The following is a 23,778-nucleotide window of genomic DNA, read 5'->3' as shown; positions in this document are numbered from 1 at the left end:
GTTCTAAGTTTTTTTTATTATAACAAGATGTAGTTGAAACTACGTGCTCTAACCGTGGTTTTAAAAATATTTAGTTAATCAATACATATTATAATTTTACATATATCCAATTAAAAACTCTTTTTTGAAACTTTTGTTATAAAGAAATAACAATTTATAGTTTTTTCATCTATTTTTAAAATTATAACTTTAAAAGTTACCGTAAATATCGAGCGCGTACTTCAATTATTTTTTAATAATTTTGATATATTAATATTAAAAATAAAAAATTATTTTAATATATTTTTAATTAAAAAATAACTTTCAAAAAAACACCTATACCATTAACAAACACACACTCAGCGTGAAGAAAAATTTCCTCGAGTCTTTAAAGTGTCAATTGATACTTCAATAAAAAAAATGTTGCGTTATGCTTACCAACAAATACGGATTAGAAGGGTATGACTGAAACTTCTAACACCTAACGGAGTGATTAGTAAAACTAGTGGAAGTAAATCAAATTAACCCCCAAAAAATTATTCATATAAATAAAATTTCCGGGCTGACTGCATCGAGTCGTCCGAAGTCCAAACCATTTCTATTACCGGGTCAGATCAAAACCCGTTTCAACTTCTTCCAAGCTCCCTGACTCTGCTTGTTTTTCCCATTTCTCCAAGAAGAAGATTCAAATTTGGTAGCACAAAACCTAAAACATCAACAATCATGGCGGTAATCATCCACTCTCTCTCTCTCTCTCTCAATTTCTTCTCTACTCCTCCACATTTTCCGCTAATCATTCTAATTTTCCTTCTCTTTTAGGATTCTTCGTCGGGGACGACGTTGATGGATCTGATAACAGCGGACCCCGGGCCGGCTCCGAAGTCATCGGGATCCTCGGAAGCGCCAACTCCTCCGGCATCGCAGCAACCGACTGGATCGATGTCATATTCCACGCCGACGACGACGACGGCAAGTTCGTCCTCGGGGTCAGGGAAGACAATGCTAGGAGAGAGAAAGTCGAAGAGAGCTACACTTATGCAGATCCAAAACGACACCATTTCTGCTGCTAAAGCTGCCATGAAAACTACTGCTAGTATCAATATCATGCCTCAAAAACAAAAGAAGAATGTAACCTAACCTAACCTAACCTAAGCTTCCTTCTCTGAAATCTCTCTAGAGATTCTGTTTCTTTCTTTAATTTGATTTTTCTTGATTTTTGTAGCCGGTTTCGTATTCGCAACTAGCTAGGAGTATTCATGAACTAGCTGCTACATCTGATCAAGTAAATCTTGATTTTCTTCTCTGTATATTTGTTTTGCTGTTCTTTTTGTTTTTTTTTAATGGGAATTTAAGTTTTTTTTCCCTGAATTTACAGAAAAGTTCTCAAAAGCAACTAGTGCATCATGTGTTTCCGAAACTTGCTGTTTACAATTCAGTCGATCCGTCATTGGCACCGTCTCTTCTCATGGTATGCTTCCACATTATATGTTTGAAGAAATTTTATATCGGTAATTTTGAAGAAATGATAGTTAATATGTTTGAATCTGCTACAGCTGGATCAGCAATGTGAAGACAGGACGATTCTGCGCTATGTGTATTATTACTTGGCTAGGATTTTATCAGATACTGGTTCTCAAGGTTTAAATCCAGGTGGTGGAATACCGACTCCTAATTGGGATGCTTTAGCTGATATTGATGCTGTTGGAGGGGTGACTAGAGCTGATGTTGTACCAAGGATTGTAGATCAGCTTTCGAAAGAGGCTTCAGATGCTAATGTTGAATGTAAAGTGGTTTCATACTGTTTTTCTTTCATTAATTGTTTTAATGCTTTGTGCTGTACAAGGTGGTTCTTAATCAAAAAATGATTTGCAAAATCTTTTTTCTAAGTTGCATGCAAAGGATGAAGCTGAATTTAGCTGTGATTGATAAATTGTTTGAATGCTTTATGCTGTACAAGCTTTATGCTGTTTGATAAGAATTTGTGAAGTTTTTTCCTGGTACAATGGGCTCTAATTTTGAATGTTGGATCTTTGAAATAAATATCATTAGTTCACATAAATCAAGTGATTTTGATTTAGGATATAAAAATGGCAACACTATGTTCACATCAAGTCCCAATGCTTTATGAACTTTCTGTGTTGTATTTTCCATGGATGAATTTGCTGGTGCCTTGGGATTTATCTGCGATCAGTAATTTGCTAATTTCATGCAATCAACCATGTGGATGATATTGAAATGCATAGAAGAGATATATTTTGCATGTGGCTATTCTGTGGGAACTTTTATTTTTATTGATAGAGTGAAACAAAGATCTACAAGGGAAAAAAATGACTGATGTGCCATACAAAAGAATAGTTATTTTTCAAGTACAGTACCTGTTTATTGAAAAAATTTCTCCTTTGAAATTGTAAGGTTTAGATTTTGATTTAAATTTATCTTGTATCTTTGAAGTTCATGCACGGAGATTGCAAGCATTGAAGGCCCTTACATATGCTCCCGAAAGCAACACTGGTATTTTATCCAGATTGTATGAGATTGTATTTGGCATTCTTGACAAGGTTTGTCGTACTCTAAATTTCTTCCATTTATGTTTCAACAAAGAATACTGCGTTGTCCTTTCTTTTTATTAAAGGTAAAAATAAAAATAGAACTCTAGTTTGCTCTGCATATGTATCCTTTGTGACTGTGTATAAACTAAAAAATTATTAAAATTTAATAACTCCTCTTCATTATCAAAGCTGTTTGGAATGCCAAGATTTATCTTCTAAAAGCCTTGGTAGATTTGTGAGTAGAATACTCCCCTTAAATACTCATTGGTTTCTCTCCTTCCAAAAAACTTCAAGGATCGCAAAAAAAATTACAGAATTACTGATATCTTTTGTCTATACAAAAGCAGCCTCTATACATTTAGCTCTTCAACAATTGAACCTGCCATAAACCAATGGAAGTACAGTTTTCTTGCAGCTTAGTTGCCTAATGATAATTCCATGACTCTTCTCAACACTAGGATATAATGAAATTTAAAGAAAGCACCCAAAGGAAGGTCTAACTGTTTAAACTGGTCTGATCCTGCTCTAACATTTATGGTTACGATAAGTTTGCAAATGTGTGTCAAGTCTTTTTTGAAAAAGATGCCATATAATGTTAATTTTCTTAAAAAATATCTCTGCAGTTACTGGAATGAATCTCTGTTGTACTGGTGTAAGTTACAAATATTTGTCTTCATTCGTTAACAAAAGATGAGGCCTTGCAATGTTTACTGGAAAGTATGGTTGTAACTTAATTACTTGTTCAGGGTATCAATTTATTTGTTTGTCACTATTTATCAAATTCTGGTGATTGTTGCTGAGTTTTTGAAATTACAAATTTGTATTGTTTCTTCTCACATTTCTGGTTTCATGGAGGTTTTTCAAAGCTTGACATTCACTCAATCAATCAAGCATCCTGGCTGCTTACTACAATAATTCTTGAGATTTCATATTGAATTTCAGGTTGGTGACAACCCTCAAAAACGAAAGAAAGGTGTTTTTGGGACTAAAGGTGGTGATAAGGAGGTAAAAATATCAACTTATCGATGGTATTTTCTGTAAAGTTCCCAATTTCTTATACAATGTTATTGCTGCATAACCTTCACGGTGATAATCTGTCTCGTGTTAATGATATTTAGAGCTACTTAAAATTGAGAGCTTGTACATTGACTGCTCATATAGTATTGCCTTGAGTAAATTTAGGAGTCATATATGTTGGGGAATGTTAATGTTCTAATGAAGCAAAACATCTAACTTAGCCCTTGTGCAGAGACATCATCGATATTATATTTGATATTATGATTAATGTTAAAGAGAGTTTTTCAGTGAAAATAGTGAATTTGTCACCACAAACTTAGGGAGAGTTATGAAGTTTGTTTAACTATCCTAATGCACAGGTTTTATATTCTCAATTTATTTCCTTAACAGGATTTGTTGTGGCACTTTTTTTTTAAGTCTGTTTGACACTGTGAAGTGCCAGTTCATTCTCTCATCTTAATCTTTTTATTTTGCCTGCGTTTCCTCTGTAGAATTATCCCATGATTATGAGTCATGTTCTTGAAATATTATACTTCATTTTGTATGTTTGCTTATTATACTTGTTTTAATGATTGCTACATATCAGTCTATCGTTCGGAGTAATTTGCAATATGCTGCACTAAGTGCATTAAGAAGACTCCCTCTTGATCCTGGAAACCCAGCATTTCTGCACCGTGCTGTACAGGGGTAAGTTTTCTTATTCTGGTGCTTAGATTTAGGTTCATATTGATGATCGCTGTTTCTTTGGGTACTTAGCTTTTGTTTTGTTAGGTTTGGTTGTTGTGTTTGGCGTGACTTGCTTCTTGTTTTTTAGTATTTTGTGCCTGCAGTCCCATAGTACAAATACTTTCCCCATTCTCCATCTCTACAATTTGCAATGCTGTATGCGTATCTTGGCTTCACTGATTAGCCTAGACAGAAAGAACCTTTTATCCTTGTATTTAGAATCCTTTTAGTCTTGTATTGATCAGCAGAAGCGGTGTATACTCACAATTGTTAAGAAAAAGCTGGATGCTGTGACTATAGTATTCTATCTTCTAATGCAAGATATCGTGAGATAATAAATACATGATCCGTTCTTGCTTTTGGTATAATACTATTGTTTCAGTTATTATATTCACTCGCCAATCCCTTTTTTTCTTCTTGCCCTCCTTGCACTTTAGACATCTAGAAGAAGCATCTTCCACATATTGGCTAGTCTTTTTTTTTATTAATATATGCAGCTAGCTTGTGTTTGACTGCAGGGTTTCATTTGCTGATCCTGTTGCTGTAAGGCATGCTTTGGAAATTCTCTCTGAGTTGGCAACAAAAGATCCTTATGGAGTTGCAATGGCTTTAGGTAACATTTTACTTTTAACTTTCTCATTCTCACCATTCTTTTCATCATGAAACTATTTCATATCATGTTAATATCCTAGAACTAAGATTGGCTGTTCTTTTTTATCTAATGCTATACCTCTGCATCTTTCTGCAGGAAAGCTTGTAGTCCCTGGAGGTATGGTCCCTTGTCTTTTTTGTGCTTATCATCTGCTTCTGCTTCTATGATCACCGATTGTTATCTACACCAGGGTTCAAGTGGCATTACTTTGTTAGATGTTCAATTGTTTCAACTAAAACTAAAACTGAATGAAAAATAGGAGGCTGTTTGATTGAAAGATTTGTTGTGAAATTGTGTGAACAGTGACTCATTTTCTTAACACATTATAATCATGAGTTACAATGCAAGACATATATACCTTTGTGTATTCAGGTTTTTGGTTCTAGGATGGTTCTATTTGCAAGTCATATGGCATTGTTAATTAGCTTAATCTCTATCACATGACTGCTTTTCTGGTTTCGGGTTAAGTTGTTGGTGTTATTTGAATCAGGGGCATTGCAGGATGTTCTTCATTTGCATGATGTGCTTGCTAGAGTTTCGCTGGCCAGGTTGTGTCATACAATATCTAGAGCTCGTGCATTAGATGGTAAAATGCAGTTTGCATTTCTCACTAATTTTGAAGGAAAAATCCTGAATTAATGAGATGATTAGCTTCTTGACCTGGTTTCCTGCAGAGAGGCCTGACATTAAATCTCAGTTCAACTCAGTGCTTTATCAACTTCTCCTAGATCCCAGTGAAAGAGTCTGTTTTGAGGCAATCTTTTGTGTCTTGGGAAAACACGATAATACAGAGAGGTAGTTTTTTAATCTTATATCTTTTTTCACTTTTATTTGTGTAACATTTTACTCGTGTTGTAACAAAGTTTTGTTGGCATGGGATGGAATCAGGATGCAATTGTGTCCTTTTTTTCCCCTCTAAAATATTCCTATTGTGTATTCCAATACTATAGGACTGAGGAGCGTGCTGCTGGCTGGTACCGTTTAACAAGGGAGATACTGAAGTTGCCAGAAGCACCCTCTCTATCATCAAAGGGAACTAGTGCTGATTCAAATGATATGTCAAAGGCTTCTAAAGATAAATCCCACAAGACTAGGCGTCCACAACCTCTTATTAAACTTGTAATGAGAAGGTAGATTGAGCTCCCAATTCTTTCCTTCTCTTCTACTTTCACCTTTTCTTTTTCAGGGTATTGTAATCTGTCAGATTTATTATTTCTTTTGAAAATTCTTTAACATGTTTGAACTATGATGCAACTTATTTTTTGGTTTCCTTTTCTTCTCATTTTCATTTGTTTTGAAAACTGATTCCTTTTTTTTCCCTTGTTTTTTTGTTCAGGTTGGAAAGTTCTTTTCGTAATTTCTCCAGGCCAGTACTTCATGCAGCAGCAAGAGTTGTGCAGGAGATGGGAAAAAGTCGCGCTGCTGCTTATGCTGTAGGATTACAGGACATCGATGAAGGAGTTAATGTGAATTCATTTTCTGAGAGTGCAGATCCAGTCGATTCGGATTTTAATGAAAATCCATATGCAGATGGTAATTTTTTGAGAGTCAAACTAAACTTTTTTTTAAAAAATAAAATTTAGGAAGATCCTTGATCATCAAACTATTAAGTTGTTACTTTCATGGCATTATTGTTGTGCTCCATCGGTGGTGCCTGAAGCAAATTTGTTTAGAATTTTCATTCTCTGTTGACTTGAAAAGAAATATTAGTCATCAACATCTTGTGTAGCCTTTTACAATCACCATCTTTTGGATTGCTTATGAAGCATGTATCTACATGAGAGTGGGATTCTGTGTCAATGCATATGCATATAACTTGTGTAACACACAAACCTGATGAAACTGTTAAATGAATTTGCATCATGTGTTTTAAAAATGTGTCATAGAAAATTGGTCTTATTTTCCTTGCTTGTTTCATTGTGTGTGTGAAGTGCCAATTATAAACTTTTCTCTTTTCTTTTCTCACGTTTCTTCTATCATTCTATTTTTAGTGGCTGTGAATTTGAAATGTAGAGGCCAATGTTTTGTGCAATGATATAACTTTTCAACTTTGCAAATGGCAACCTCAAAAGTGCAGGCTTGAGTCTCAAGATGAACTTCTGAATAAAGCTGAAGTACAGGATTGCTCAAATTCTTCCTCTTAAGAACTCAACTGCATTGGTCTTTTTGTTATTTTGAGTTGTCATCCTCTTGCAAGTAAAAAATCCTTGAGTTCATTTAGTGGGTTTAGGGTTTTCACAAGTTTCAGAGAAATTTAGTGCTGCTAGTTTTCTATTATCAGGGTTACTCATTCTGTTCAAATGTCTTCCTTGGGACATATGTCGTTTATATGATGGATCATTATCTGATTGTAGTCTTTCTCCTTCCATCCTCTCCTTGTTTTGTTTTATAGGTGCCCGGAAGGTCTCTGCTGTATCCAGTGCAACAGGTAGCAAGGATACAATTGCAGGTTTATTAGCTTCATTAATGGAGGTGGTACGGACAACTGTAGCCTGTGAATGTGTCTATGTTCGAGCAATGGTAATCAAGGCTTTGATATGGATGCAACTTCCACATGAATCTTTTGAGGAACTGGAATCCATTATCGCATCTGAGCTTTCTGATCCATCATGGCCAGCAACATTGTTGAATGATGTTTTGCTGACTTTGCATGCTCGTTTCAAGGTATACTATATATTGAATTATGTTATACTATCTTGAAAGCACAGCATATTTATTTGGAGCTCATGCTTTGATATGCCTTTGATGATTATTAGCTTTTCCCTTTTGATAAGTTTGTGTAGGCTAAACTCTTCTACCATGGGAACTTTGTGAAGGTAAAGAAGGTTGATGAGTGATAAATAAGTTGTGAGCTATTGGTAAATACATAAATCAAAGACAAATCACTAGCTTTAAGAGTGCTTGTAAAAACACAAATCAATTCAAATCAATCATTCACATGACAAATAAAATTCTTGTTGAAAACTGAAAAGAGTTGTCACTGGGTTAAATGGTGTTCCTTAACAATGGTTCCTTACAAAACCTAACAAGTTAATGGGATTATCTATCCTCGGTAAAAAAATAATGAAGGAAAGAATCAGAAAGAAGAAAACATAATGAGCTTTAACATGTAATGGATGGATACGTTCCGCACAAGTTTGAAATTTTCTCCACGTTACTATCTACGTTACTAATTTGTACTGTACATTTCCATTAAAATCATCTGACTCTACTCTGTTATCTGGAACGGTGGTGTTGCTTCAACTAGAGGCATGTTCTACTGTAACATGCCATGGCAGTCTAATTGCATGATTGAGCTTTTTATTTTTATTTTTAATAAGGACTCTGACTTTTCTGCTATTTCTCTGCTCAGTTTGGATCCTTGTTAATATTTTGTGCCGTTTGGTTTAAATTGCTTCTTCAGCGTGTAAGATTGTCAGAAATACATCTCTCCAAGCTCTTTTAAAAATTTCTAGTCATTTTAACACACAAATCAGAACTTAAGAAGAAACAATGCGGATAGCAATGACATAATACAGCATAATTTTCAAATCTCTATACGCCTTCCAGTTTCTAACTAAGGAAAATTGAATAGAGTACATAAAGAATGGCTAGAGATTAGAGACCAGTGATGGAGATGATACACTGTTTTTCCATGCCAGAGATACAAATGGCATCTGGTCAGTGATTCCAGTGCTGACATTGTATATATATAACATTTGAGCTCTATGAATGTGATAGAAAATGCAGAGGCTGTTGTTGGAGTGGATGGGTTAGCCTAGCTATACTATTTCTCTCCCTTTATTTAACATGCATATTCTAAATCAAAAGCAACTAATAACAATGATAAATCAGTCAAGATCTCTTTTTAGTTATGAAAACTATCATTTTCATTAAGATCCCTAAGAACTCATAGTCATAGTTGGTTACAGTTTTGATGATTTTCTTGTCTTCCTGTTCTGCTTTTTTTTTTCTCCCAGCTATGTTTGATTATGACTGGGGAAATAGTAGATAGAATAGGAAGCAGTCTTCATATTTCTCTCTGGATAGTGGATGAATACTTGAGCTTAGTTTATCACTACTTTTATTGTTTATGCCAATGAGAGATGCTTAGATAGTGAATCGCTCCTGCACCTTCTTAACTGCACATTCCAATGTCAAAAATTGGAAACAGAGGTTCAGTGCATCAACTAACATATGAAGAGAGATAGAAGAGGGTTTTGCTCTTTTATCCAATGTTTTAATGTGTCTCATCCCATGAAACTTCACTTGCTATAACTTCTCTTGCTCAGGCAACACCAGATATGGCTGTCACCCTGCTTGAAATTGCGAGGATCTTTGCTACTAAGGTTCCAGGAAAGATTGATGCTGATGTGTTGCAGCTTTTGTGGAAAGTAAGATTCCATTCAACCCTTGATCTCTCTGATACTTTTTGATTTTTTTTTTGTTGGTTTTCAATGTCCATTTTGAATTGTCTTGTTGTCTCTGCTCTTTGCATGTCCAGTAACTTATGAAGTGTCTCCAACTTGTTTGAGGTTAATCTGCTTGATATGTTGATAATGATTAAGTAAATCACTGATAGATTTGCTTAAAGAAAACACTAATTTTAACTGATGGCTGCCTGCTCCATTTCTAGACTTGCCTTGTCGGTGCCGGTCCTGATGGGAAGCACACAGCATTGGAAGCAGTCACTATAGTCCTTGACCTACCACCACCACAGCCTGGGTCGATGTTGGGGCTTACATCAGTGGACAGGGTATCTGCATCTGATCCGAAGTCAGCCTTGGCATTGCAGAGATTAGTCCAAGCAGCAGTAAGCAACTTTCTTTAGTCAACAATTGTATATTGTTCTACTGTTAATCTAAATGAATACTAGGGAATATATTTCTTTCCTTTTATCTGAATCTGTGACTGAAAAAATCTATAGGTGTGGTTCCTTGGAGAAAATGCAAATTATGCTGCTTCCGAATATGCTTGGGAATCTGCAACGCCTCCTGGCACTGCATTGATGATGTTAGATGCAGATAAAATGGTTGCTGCTGCCAGTTCTCGTAATCCTACTCTAGCTGGTGCTTTGACTCGACTACAGAGGTGTGCTTTCAGTGGCAGCTGGGAGGTATAAGTTTCCACCTTGATGATCATTCATTATTATAGTTATACTGTTGGTAGCTTGGGTCAACAGTGAAATTATTGTCCTTTAGGTGCATAGATATGTGATTGTACTAAAACAAGTAAGAGAGAACAGCCTGCTTCCCTATACAATTTAGTTCTCTGTAGAGAGATGAACATACACACATGCCCTTTTCTTCTAGCACCATCACATATTTTAGTGCTTGAAGGTATAATCCGTAAGAGTCTTTTATGAGCTTGATACCCCTTTGAATTTTTGGGTCTGTATAGCACAAAGTTCAACAGCTCCTATCAGCTATCTTTTGTGTATCAGATAACCCCCTCCAAATGGTGTGGCATTAGTTTTTGCATGCCAGAGTTCTTTATGAGAAGAAAGACATAGGCTGTAGTACTAAAGCCTAGGCTGACACAAATGCGCACACAAAATAAAAGAAGGATGTGTCGTGGAATAGCAGGTTGTATTGATGCATTTATTTTTTTAGTATGTTGCTTCTTCCCCTTCCATATTATATTTTATTATGGTCTTTTAGCACCTCTGCCAGTCTTGAATTGTTTTGTCTAGGAACTAAGAGTACAAACAAAAGAGACAAGAGAGTACTAAATTTTAGATTGTGTACTATATTTATTTGTCTCTGCACTAAATTTTAGATTGTGTACTATATTTATTTGTCTCTGCACGTGATTGAGCACGTCCCTTGAACTTCAAAATTATTAACAAAAAAACTAAATGAGGAGGGGTTTTATTGTCCCTCTTCACTAGTGGTTTTTTTCTTCCTTCTGTTTTTCAATTTAATTTTTTTTTTTTAATTTCAATTTCTTCCTTCAATATTAGGTTTATTGGAGATTAACATATTTTTTTTCATTTTGCTTTTTATGAAGTAATCCTAGGCTTATGATCCGAACCGTGAACTTGGTGGATTAATTCGGTTGTCTTGAGTTTTTTTCTCATATTCCTAATTGACTATTTTTTTTTTCATTTTCATTATTCAATAGTGGGTTTATTTGGATTTAGGGTTCTATAATTTGTTTTGGTCTGTTTTCTATGAGGTTATCTCCATCTCATGACTTGGGTCACAAGTTTGGTGGATTAACCCTGGTTGACGTCATTTTTTAATCAATTTTTTTTTTAATTTCATCTTTCAACATTGGGTTGATTGAGAATTAAGTTTTATAATTTGTTTCAACTTGTTTTCTATTAGGTTATTCCAGTCTCATGATCTGGTCACAAGTTTGGTAGGTTAACTCAAGTTTATTCCAGTCTTATGATCTAGTCACAAGTTTGGTAGGTTAACCCGAGTTGACTCGGGTTGTTTTTTTTTTTTTTTTAAATTATAAGATTATCGTGATCTTATGATTTGGTGCGGATTGACAGGTTAACCCTGGTTGACCCAAATCGGTTCAATATGTAGTCCCAATGTTTATTAAAAAGATCTCATCTTAAATATTTATTTTTAGTCAAACTACGTTTTTACCGGTCATTTAAGTTGTCTTTGGACCCGCTAAGACGACCAAGTCACATCAAATCAATTCTCATATGGTTTTAAGTTTTTCTTTTCTACTAGAAAAAAATCAGCAATGCCTAAATATTTTTTTTACGATAAAAAAATATTTGATTCGACCTGTGACGTAACACGGGCTAATGATCTAGTTAAGTACTAAATCGCTAGGGATAAAATGATTGATATCAACAAATTGGGGCTGCTTTCGTCATTCCTCTTCTCTTTTTCAGTACTGAAAATTCTGTTTTCTTAACTAGGTTTCAGTATTTATTTGCACCGCGGCCAATTTTAACTGGCACCCCTCATGGTGATTGTCATTTATTTTCTAGAACAGAATGTGCACAATGCTTAGTACTGGTATTTATTATCTTTACCAGAACTTATCCATATACTGAGACTCTCTTTTACTTCGTTTTAGGTATCCCAACCTACCTTCTTGAAATGATTGTTCTCGAGTCTTGACATTTTAGAATAGCATGCCTCATTTTGTTATGGTCTTCCTTTTCTTTGCACTAAGGTTTTATAAGACCTTTGTATTTAAATGTGCCTTAAGCTTTCTACTACAAATATAGCTGTTTGCTTAAATTTCCACTTCCCTTATTTGTTTCAATCTGTGAGAAAACTCCAGGTTCGAATTGTTGCTGCTCAAGCCCTCACAACTATGGCAATCAGGTCTGGTGAGCCCTTTAGGCTGCAGATCTATGAATTTTTAAATGCTTTAGCACAGGGTGGAGTGCAGTCCCAGCTATCAGAAATGCATCTTAGTAATGGGGAAGATCAAGGAGCCAGCGGTACAGGCCTTGGAGTCTTAATAAGTCCCATGGTAAAGGTCCTTGATGAAATGTATAGAGCACAAGATGAACTGATCAGGTAAGAACCAAACCTTGTCCCCTTGTTTCCTTTGTCATTATCTATATTAACACTTTTCCAATTTCACCATGTTCCAGAGATATAAGAAACCATGACAACACAAATAAAGAATGGACAGATGAAGAACTGAAGAAACTTTATGAAACGCATGAGAGATTGTTAGATACTGTTTCATTGTTTTGTTATGTTCCAAGAGCAAAGTATCTACCTTTGGGACCAATAAGGTACATATTTACTGGCAAGGTCTTTCTTTTGACTTTATCAGAATGACTGGTGTGTGTTTTCTGTGGAAAGAGGTGAGCACCCATGATTTAGTGCGTGTAAATAACAGATCTCATTCATCTACCCTTTCCTTGGAGTCGATGGTTATTCATAGCTATTACCTTGACACCAAAGGAGTTGACCATTTCAATTACTATCATAAATCATATTTATATGAACAGCAGCAAAACATTTTAGGGTGACAACATCACTTGCATTGGACACGTGCCCAAGTTTTCTAACTTATCTCCATTTGCCTTCATAATCAGCCTTTGAGATTGAACTGTTGAAGTGTTAAATGACGTTACTGAAACATCTCTAATTTTATGTTGTCAAAGCCTGCATGGGTTTGCTTTGCAATTTTGATGTGATTCATTCATTTATGATGTGGTTATGCTTTTGTCCTAATTCCTATGCATTTCTGATAGTTGTGGTTTTGATTAAAATTTAATGACAGTGCTAAGCTTATTGATATTTATCGCACCAAGCACAACATTAGTGCATCAACTGGCTTAAGTGATCCAGCTGTTGCCACTGGAATTTCTGACCTAATGTATGAATCAAAGCCGGCCCCTGTTGAGTCTGATGCGCTTGATGATGACCTAGTAAATGCTTGGGCAGCAAACCTTGGTGATGATGGTTTATTGGGAAATAGCGCACCTGCAATGAGTAGGGTAAGGAATTTTCTTTCTTTCAATATGTATTTGGAGACGAGTTAAATGACATGGAGAATGTTAAACTCAAATCTTTTCCACAACAGAAGTGTTAGTGATCTGTAAATATCAACCATAAAATGTTTCCAAACTCCAGTAACTTGAAACTGAAATAAGTTCTCCTAACCCACATCGGGGAACCCTTCTTCCAAATGAAGCATGAAATCAAAAGCCTCAAAAAATTCTTATTTATTGGGCTCTGTGACTGGAGTCCAATGGTTTTCTATTTGATTTATAGTATTAGGAAAGTCTGGCTTCGATCATATATAATGCTGGTAATCTTTTTTGTGTTGAACAGGCCTGGCCAAGTTCTAGTTTAATCTTTTGAATCAGAGCCCCAGCATAATGTTTTAGTTATCTCTTACTCCTGTTGTTGGCTCATTGTTATTTCATCTGTTCCACTGGTGTAATTTGTTGCTCAAGAATATTGTGGTGAAAGAAAATTGTTTTGGCAACCTCCCTTAAAAAATTAAAATGGCAGAACCAATTCCAAATTGAAGCAGTTCATGAATCTATGTCAATGATTCGTAAGCTGATCATGCAAGTATTTCCAAATTTGGATGTTAATGGAAAGTGAATGCTCAAATTGTTTGATATGATGGCATGGATTGATTTGTGCAGCTTTTTATTTGAGTTTCTGTACTCCATGCTAGGTCAATGAATTTCTTGCTGGTATGGGAACTGAAGCTCCGGATGTTGAAGAGGAAAATATAATATCTAGACCTTCAGTCAGCTATGATGATATGTGGGCAAAGACACTTTTGGAGTCTTCAGAGTTAGAGGTAAGAGTTTTGCTATTGTGTTTACCTAGTTTGAAATGGCATACATTACATCTGGAGCTTGGGTTTTGTATTTATGACCAATGTGGTCCTTGAAAAGTGATTTAGCCGGTCCTCTGAATTTGCAGGAAGACGTGAGGTCATCTGGGTCCTCATCCCCAGACTCAATAGGGTCAGTTGAAACTTCTATATCGTCCCACTTTGGTGGAATGAACTACCCATCACTGTTCAGTTCTCGGCCCACCAGTTATGGAGCATCACAAATATCGGTAAATGTTTGAAAGAATTTGCTGAACTAACCTAAATTATTGTCATTTCAATAGAAGTAAATATGAAACTTTTCTTGTTTCACGACATTGTCAATGCATCACTTTCATCTGCAATGTTGATTGGTAATGCTGTGCCATTTTATTTTTTTTGAAGCATAATGCCTGGGCCCCTTCTTTTACAAGTCATGGGCTCGTTCCATTTGTGTGGGTGTACTCCATGCTGTTATTTGCAAATAAAACTGCTGATAATTGTCATTAATAAATATCATTCCTGATTGCTCCATGTAGTGGTAATTTGTGAATTTGACTAGTGAAGCATTCTGCAACATGATTCAGTGTAAACTACTTTCACATATTATGGGTGTAAGGTCTCATATAAAAAGAGAAAAGAAGCTCTTTGATTAAAACACTACTTATATTTAGTTCTCTTGCTCTTTCATTGTCTTATTCAGATCGCTTGATGTGTAATCCATTTGATGATGGTTGAAGAAAATTGAAAAGGTCCTTTTGTAGTTAGATGAAAAACGAGTCCTCCAAAGCATTTGACTCGGTGCCTCAGATCCCTTTGTTTGCTTATCTGTGTGTTTATTAATGCACTTCAATTGTTTATAACAGGAGAGGTCAGGTGGAAACAGGTATAGCGGTCCCTCGTCCTTTTATGAGGGTGCAGGTTCTCCGGTGAGGGTCTTGGCCTCTTTTTTTACTAACTGTTATGCATTTAAATCAGCTGTGGCTCTAATTCCCAACCCTTTTCAGATTAGGGAAGAGCCCCCGCCATACACATCACCTGACAGGTCATTTGAAAACCCCTTGGCTGGGCATGGGTCCCGGAGTTTTGAATCACAGGAATCAGGACGAGCATCATCTGCAAATCCACAATATGGCTCTGCACTCTATGACTTCAGTGCGGGTGGAGATGATGAGGTTAGTTAACTTTCTGGTCTTTGTAATTAGAAAGCTGGTTCCTGATCCAAGAAGGCAAGGTCTTTCTGATGTTTCGGCATGATTTTTCTCGATTCTTTCTCTTCCTGTGGAAATTGAAATCAAGGGTATATGCATGAGACGATAAGCAGAATAATTTTTATTTTAGTGGAAACACAGGTGGTGATCAATTATGAATTTTCTTGCAGTTGAGTTTAACAGCAGGAGAAGAGCTTGAAATTGAGTACGAGGTTGATGGATGGTTTTATGTAAGTATACATGAATAGCTGAAACTTAAATAAGGAAAACTCCTTTTTGAACCTTTTCTACTTGCTGTAATTAGTTAGAAATCACGTTTTCTTGGTTGGTCATGGTTGAATGAAAATGTAAAATGGCTGAACTCCTGCCAACCAAGTTGATTGATGGGGGGTAGGTGGTTGATCTCTCTTGGTGGGTAGTTAGCCTACCCAAAAAAGGGTTGATCTCTTGGTCATGCGGCTAATCAAATGTGCTTTTATTCACCACTCATTCCAGGTCAAGAAGAAACGCCCTGGCAGGGATGGCAAAATGGCCGGACTAGTTCCTGTACTCTATGTCAATCAAAGTTAAAGCAGCTGAATCTTCGAAGCAATCGATTCTCATACGCACTGAGCTGCTGCCACTTTATTCTTTCCAATTCATGATTACTCGAAGACACCTCTTACCGGATTTTCACTTGGCGTGCTGGAGGAGCAGCTCCATACAACTTGTTGCTTATTTTACTTGAATCTTTCCTTCTACATTCCCGCTGTAGAATGCGAGTTTCTTTCACCCGATTTTTCAGAGCAGAGTTTTGATGGCTTGTTTTCTGTTATCTGTAATTATTGTATGTCTCGTCTTCATGTTTCTGCATTTTAGGCTTGTAGAACATTAAATCCAAATAAATGATGTGTGATTTTTTGGCACCTCATGTTCACATTAAAAAAGTTAAAATAAACGAGCGGATGCAATAACAAATTATCAAATCTAATCCAAATTAGAGAGAATTGAACAAAAACATCCAGCATGGTTTAAAAATCCAGTAACAACATCCAAAAGATCCAACAGCAGCAAAAGCTAAAAAATCCCGCAAGGTTAATGTTATAAAAAAAAAATTACTAGTAGATTACCAGCAAATTAGAGTTCGGCCGGCCAGTAAAAGAAATAACATTGCAAAAAATTAATAAGGTAAAGTAAATCAATCATCCAAAAAAATTATACTCCATGATCAACAAAACATAACTGTTGTGCTTGAAAGTTGGAATTGTCCCTGTTGCTAGGTAGGATCTGAGCTAAGGCAAGAATACATATTGGAGCTAAAGCATTGTTTTTAGTATCAGATTTGTTCGAATAACGCTTGGTATTTTAAACTAACATCTTCATGTTTCTGCATTTTAGGCTTGTATAACATTTTGAAGCCGCGCTTTCTTTTGAGGGAGACACCTCGTCAATCACGTGCTAGGGCATCTCCAATGAGAAAGCTACGTGGAGAACAAAAAACTCTCTCCTCTCTGTCTGCGTGCGTGCGTGCGTGCGTCGTGTACAGATCTGGACAAGTTTTGTATTTTATTTTTCCGTAGATGAACATTGGATTTAAAAAGTCTCATTGAGCTGATGAAATTAATTACGGTTTAGAAAGCCCTCTAAGGAGTGCGTGTGAGGTGAGATTCTTGCCATATAATTATCTTTACAATTACAAAATTCATACTGATCAAAGCAACCACTGTTAACGATAGTTTAATTGTGCTTATGAAGTTGATTTATGCTTTTCCGGTGAGTTCACTCCTGTCTGTTTCTTCTGCACTTTCTTTTTTATGCTACTAAACTGGTTTTTTAAAAAAAAAAGATATTGTTAAGATAAAATTTTAGGGAAATGATACTGTTTAATTTTTATTTTTATTTTTTGTTTTGAAGAAATAATATAGTTTAACACAACTGTTATTTTGAGTGATGATTTTAATATATATAATTGTTATTTTGAATCATGGTTTTTTAATCAAAACCATTATTCTGAATAACGTTTTTAATTAATAAAAATATCATCCCTTAATTACCTGACTGAGGAGGAAGCTCGAAAAGGCTACAGAGAGAATGCATGGCAAGGTATGTTCTACGTGTCATTTTCTTAGGAAATTGTGTAAGCTAGAGAAAAGGTGGGCAAGTGTTGATAAAAACAACATTTACGACATGCACTAGGATTGTTCATAGTTTGGTATGGTTTGGTTTGTGCTCTACAAAAATAATTAAACTGAAACATACTACTTTTGAAGAATAAGAATCCGACCAAACTCAAAATAGGTTCAAATTATTTTGTATAAACATGGAAACCTAGTGGGCTTTTTAATCAAATTGTTTTTATTAATTTTTTAATAAATAAAAAAACAGCCATATTAAGCTAAATTAAACAACAAATTCATTAGTCTATCGTTACACATTATATATATATATATATATATATATATATATATATATATATATATATAACTTGTCCATGTATGTTTTTCATACTCATCAATAACCTTATAATCTTCATTGAAGAAATTAGAAATATAGGCTTTTAATTGTATCAAGTTTATTTTCTAAACAAACATAGTTACATACTAATTTAATAAGAATCCCAATTTAATAATAAGAACTCATCTAATTAGATAATTTTATTATGCAATATTTGCATTAACCCAATTTAATAAGAACCTAATTTCCCCTACCCATTCAATTTAATACATTATACAACATACATGATCAAATTTTAATACCTCGGATTAACAAACATGTTCACATTTAAAAAGTTAAAATAAATAATAAGATACATTAAAAACAAGAAACAAATTATCAAATCTACTACGATTAAATCCAAATTAGAGAGAATTGAACAAAAACATTCAGCATAGCTTGAAAATTCAGCAACAACAACATCTAAAAGATTTAGCAACAGCAAAAGCTAAAAGATCTCACAAGGTTAATGCTATAAAAAAACACTAGCAAATTACCAATAAATTAGAGTTCGGCTAGTAAAAAAATTAACAATGCAACATTTAAAAAAATTTAACAAAGTAGAGTAAATCAATCACCCAAAAAAATTATATTCCATGATAAACAGAACATAACTGTTGTGCTTGAAAGCTGGAATTGTTCCTGTTGCTAGGATCTGAGCTAAGGCAAGAATACATTTTGGAGCTAAAGCATTACTTTTAATATCAGATTTGTTCACCTAAAACTTGGTATTTTAAACTAACGTACGTCCTTTTTCTAAATCCTTTCTAAAAGGCTAAACTCCCACCTAATCCAACATAAAGAATTTCAAGGATCATATTTCAAGAATCAAATTGAACGAGTAATATTCATGTGCTGAATTATTTAATTGCATTTTGAAAAATTAAGAAGTTTATCATTAATATGCTTATTCTGACTTATTTGAATATCATGATTTCTAAACACCCCCCCGAAATGCAGGGTCCATCACAGCAAAGTTACCAGAAATGCAGGCTTCTTTAATTTTTTAATGAATGAACATATTCCAAAACCATAAAAAAGTATAAAACATCCATCAGGGACTGATTCTTGAGAGAAAAGTTGGCTGTTAATTTCCATTGCTTCTGCTGAGCAGAGTTGCCATAGGTTATTGATGGATTAATTACTTCTTCACTACAATCCATAGATGACTATGTATAGCCGGCATTAATGGTGGGTGGGATAATTAAACAGAAAGTCTTATATGCATGCCATGGTTCTTGTTTACCTAATCATCTTAATTACAGGATGTAAATAGTGTATATATATAGAACAAGCATATATATATATATATATATATATATATATAGGAGTATCAAGGTCATTCCTTAATTTTATCTTGTAGCATCCATCATGAACGATACTGACAAAATACTCTGGATTTTGTCGACTTAATTAAGAGGCAAGCATGACCTGCACAAATGTAATACCTAGAAACCAAATCAGGGACTGATAGATTCTTGAGAGAGTTTACCTTTGATTCCCACATGACTTTTTTTGTCGACTTAAGAGGCATGCAACTGTATAACTCTAGATAAGCTTAATCAAATTAATTAGTTGAAAAGTATTATAGTGGCAAGCATAGATGCATGTTCATATGACTCTTTTTTGTAGGATCACCATGCATCTAGCTAGCTAGAAGTATAACAAAAATGAAAAATCATACAAACAGAAACCTCAAGCCAAGTTTTCTTCTTCTTTATTGTTCTCTTTCATTCATTAACCAGAAAAACCTCCCTCATCCATCCAATGCTTGCTTGCTTGAATCATAGTTGATCTACTCTAGTACTTAAATCTTAGATCAAGGGTGGTGCGATCTGCATATTCCGGAGGGAAGCTGGAGAGTCCTCCAAAAGATCATTTTCAGTTTACTTAGACTGAGTCTACTAGAATGTCGTCATGATAGCCCATGCTTTTTAGTTCAAGGGGCAAAGTTTAAGACTATTAAATGAATGCTTAACTACTTTTTTTTTATAGCACTTATACATGAAAACACCATTGTAAAATCTAACTTGAAACATCAAAATAAAAACAAAAGAATGAAATCAATTTTGTTTCAATAAAAAAAAGCAAATGAGTTTAGAACTGAGTTTTTAACTGGGTTAATTGAGTTTTTTATTTTTTTAATCTAAATAAATTTAGTCTCTGTATTAACTTATCGGATGAATCCAAGTTTTACAATTTTTCAAGGTAATTTATATTTAATTTATAATAAACTTGTAACGTAACTTGATATTTGTATTCTTTTTCTAGAAAACAATATCAGGTTAAAATTAAACTTTTTTTTATAAAAAAAATCTAAATTTTCACAAGAATTGTAGTTAAAATAGCTTTGGTACCGTTGATAACCTGTAACACCATAACTACATCATCCAAAGGTGCTAATTAGAACAGTTTTTCAAGCTTAGATGTACGAAATAAAATTTTAAAAAAATTGCTTTGATAATTGGAGTGTAATAACCTTTCCACTTTTTGTTTGCAATTATTATTATTATTATTACTACTATTATTTCTTATATAGCCAGTAGCTAGCCACCATCAAGAACGCAACCTTGCAAGAGAAGGGGTTTCTCTCTATTAAAACTAAAATTATTTTTATAATACATACAGAATATATATATATATATATATATATATATATATATAATAGTAATAATAATAATAATAATAATAATTGCAACTGGGTCTCTTAAACCGAAAACCAATGCAGGTATAGAGTTGTAGCTTAGAGCATTAAAAAAAAAAAAAAAAAGAGGTTTGAAATTTCAATTTTTGCAGCTTGATGGGTCAGCAACAGAATCACCAACCCTAATTCAGAGCATTGGAAGATGTTTTTCTTTTGATTGAAAAGGAAAGGCAAGGAAAGTTCACGAAGTTTATATCCGCTAACGTAGAATTGAAGGTAAATTTTGAAAGGTATTATATTTATATCATATAGATTTGATTTTAAAGTTGGATTCCACCATAATACCCCCAGATTTGATTTTATAAAAATTCAGTGATTGAAATGAACAAATTTAAAATTATAGAGACCAAATATGAAAAAATAAAAACTTCAGGTACCAAAGTGCAACAAGCTTTAGATTATATATAGATACCAAATAATGGAAAACTAAATCTTTTGGGATTAACATGGTAAAACACTATAGCTACAGTGTTTTATGATGTTCTTTTGGTATTATTTATTATATAATTGTAATAGTGAATGCAAACTATTGGTGTGCTTGTTCTTGCTCTTGATTTAATTTAATTGTTTGGAATTTTCTTAGAAAACTCTCAAGTAAAATAAGAGTTTGTCGTTGTAAAATGTGTAGAATATTTTGGAAATTAAGTGTAATTTGAACATGGATTCTATTTTTTTAAAATCATTTTCAATGAACGAAAAATAACTATGATTTAAACTTTTATTTTTTTGAAAAAAAATTCTGAAACTTTAAAGAACAAGCTTTAAAAAAGAATAAAAATTGGAAATGAAATAGAGCTAGTACTAGAGTTGTAAAATGAGAAGTATATTTCATTATTGAGCAGATCCAAAGGTTTCATATATATAAATATAAGCACAAGATCATTAATTATATATATATCACACGACAATATAGATGGCAACAAATTAAGTTACATTTTATGGCTTCTAATTTCTAAGACAAATGCCTTATAAGCTAGAGATTATATCTAGTATCAGTTGATATTGTAGTCTCGTCTCTTGCTAGGCCTTGTGAGGATGAAGGCGAACAGGAAGTCCTTTATCAGGGATTGGCAGTGGATTCACTACAATCTTTTCATCTTGAATCAACTTATCAAATTTAAACCTTCTGACCAAATTATGCATGAAAACGAGTATTTCCAAGCGAGCATACTCCTTTCCAGGGCACATCCGAGGTCCTCCACCAAAGGGGACAAACGTGTATGGAGCTGGCCCACTTCCTTCAAACCTCCTAGGATCAAATTTCTCAGGTTCAGGAAAGTAGACGGGATCTCTATGGGTTGAGTTGGTGCTCCAATATAACTGTACAGTGCACATGCATGTGAAGAGATTAATCTTGTGTTAATTAGGTCCATGAAAACCTCAAAGTAAGTAAAAGGAAATATTTTATGGGAGTCAAGATTTGACAGTGGATATATAGAAATTAATACCTTCCAACCCTTTGGAATGGTAAAGCCATTGAAAATGAAATCATTGAGAGCTTCCCTAAAAGCACCTTGAAGCGGTGGTGAGATCCTCATCACTTCACAAGCTACTTTCCATGAGTATTTCATCTTCTGAATGTCATCCCAATTCAAGAATTCACCAGGAGTTTTGGATTTGGCTATCTCCATTTGTTCTGTCACGAGTAAAAACAAAAATCAAAAAGTCTTATATTAGCCACCTCAGTATTCATAACAAGGAAGAATATAGTGAAGAAACAAGTAATATTGTCCATTAATTATTGAAGGTAGCTTTTGCAGTCAATCTTGTATCCCGTCGCTTCATCTAATAAAGGCATGATGACCTCGACAAGCACTAAGAAAGAAAGAAGGATTTTTCCAAAAGTTCATTATATTGTTTGGCTGTATGTGTGGGTGTAATATATATATATATATATATATATATATATATATATATATTGTAAGACGGACGAACCTCTCCTTTGTAAAATAGAGACACTTACCCTTGTAAACTTCCTCATAAATATGTGGAAGCTCTGCAAGATACTTGACAATGAAGGTACAAGCAGCGCTGGCTGTATCATGCCCACCAATCAACAATCCAATGATCTTATCAGCAATATCAAGCTCATTCATGCATTTTCCATTTTCATCGCATGTCAACAACATATGTGACAATATATCCTGCGTGGGGGAAGCTTTTCCCTCTGCAAGATCCTTCTTTCTTTGTCTTATAAAAGCTAAAAGCTCAGTTCTGATGAAGTTTGAGGCTTTGATGGCTCGGTTGAATGGAGTCCCGGGCAAATCAATGGGGATGGAAATGATACCCGAGGCTAAAAGATTAAAGGGGTCAGAAAATTTAGCTACGTGGCTTGGATCTTCAATACTCAGAAACAATCTACAAGCCAAACGAAAGGTGTAATTCTTTGCCAAAGGGAACACCAGCACTTGTTCTTTATGTTCCCATTCCGAGGCGAAGTGTCTTTGTGCAATGGTATCCATGATACCAATGTATCCTTGCAAGGCCTCAGGTTTCAAGAACTGAGGGAGAAGTTTTCTCATTTTCTTGGCTTCCTCTTTAGATGATGTTTGAAGTGAAGAGGGAAAGATTTTGTTAACAGAGTCGGGCCACCAGGATACAACGAGCTTGTTCTCATTGGAAAACAAAAACTTGTTACAAGCAACACCACAAAAGACAACTGCTGGTTGACCAAGAATATTTGTCTTGAAGATGTGAGATGAGTATTTAGCTATGCGATCAAAGATGAACTTTTCAGGATGGCCTTTCCATCCCGTGGCCAAGAACTCAAAGCTTTCACCAACAAGGGGAAGGCCTAGCTTGCCTGGAGGGAGGTTGGGGTGGCTGTTCTGGGATCGATGATTGTAAAAGATGAGAAAGAGGGGAATAGTGACGGAGGAAACAAAGAGGGCGAGGAGGAGTGAGAGGAAGAGAAGCTCCATTAATTCTGTAGGACTCTTCCTTGTGCTAGCTAACGACGCAGTTGTGAAGGTGATGATGAGTTTATAATGCAAAACTATGTATTAGGGCTATTTATAAGCAATGTTGCATGGTGTCTATAAGATGGTTGGTAGGGGGGAGTAAGGTCTGGGATAGCCATTGACTGTAGTTGTTTTTTTTTTTTTTTTTTGGGGGGGGGGGGTGTCGTGAGAATATGTATATTTTGTATATAATTAGTATGTAAATGTAAAGTGGATTAATTTTATGTTAAGTATTTTGTAAAGATAGAAGAAAGTAATT

The 23,778-nt window shown here is 34.7% G+C and overlaps 2 protein-coding genes across 2 annotated transcripts; one reads left to right on the top strand and one right to left on the bottom strand.

The window, feature by feature from the left end:
* The first annotated feature begins 546 nt into the window (after positions 1–546).
* LOC133674169 (uncharacterized) lies at positions 547–16,288 on the top strand. Its single transcript, XM_062095176.1, has 27 exons — positions 547–708; positions 799–1,107; positions 1,202–1,261; positions 1,355–1,447; positions 1,533–1,761; positions 2,431–2,537; positions 3,471–3,533; positions 4,132–4,232; positions 4,790–4,884; positions 5,020–5,040; positions 5,414–5,509; positions 5,598–5,718; positions 5,874–6,053; positions 6,260–6,456; positions 7,316–7,587; positions 9,195–9,296; positions 9,539–9,715; positions 9,830–10,018; positions 12,160–12,401; positions 12,479–12,625; positions 13,120–13,336; positions 14,029–14,157; positions 14,283–14,423; positions 15,039–15,101; positions 15,180–15,347; positions 15,554–15,613; positions 15,879–16,288. Exons 1-27 carry the CDS (start codon positions 703–705, stop codon positions 15,951–15,953), a joined length of 3,660 nt encoding a protein of 1,219 aa, XP_061951160.1. The 5' UTR covers positions 547–702; the 3' UTR covers positions 15,954–16,288.
* Positions 16,289–21,361: 5,073 nt separating this feature from the next.
* LOC133673658 (beta-amyrin 28-monooxygenase-like) lies at positions 21,362–23,553 on the bottom strand. The gene is made up of 3 exons (XM_062094500.1): positions 22,523–23,553; positions 22,008–22,195; positions 21,362–21,879 (listed from the first exon to the last, which is right to left on the bottom strand). The coding sequence occupies exons 1-3, from the start codon at positions 23,478–23,480 to the stop codon at positions 21,580–21,582; spliced, it is 1,446 nt and encodes a 481-aa protein (XP_061950484.1). The 5' UTR covers positions 23,481–23,553; the 3' UTR covers positions 21,362–21,579.
* Positions 23,554–23,778: the final 225 nt, after the last annotated feature.

This window comes from Populus nigra, chromosome 15 (genome assembly GCF_951802175.1).
Source record: "Populus nigra chromosome 15, ddPopNigr1.1, whole genome shotgun sequence".
Classification (NCBI taxonomy): domain Eukaryota; kingdom Viridiplantae; phylum Streptophyta; class Magnoliopsida; order Malpighiales; family Salicaceae; genus Populus; species Populus nigra.
Note: the sequence above shows the minus strand (reverse complement) of the source record. Positions and strands in the feature narration are given on the sequence as shown.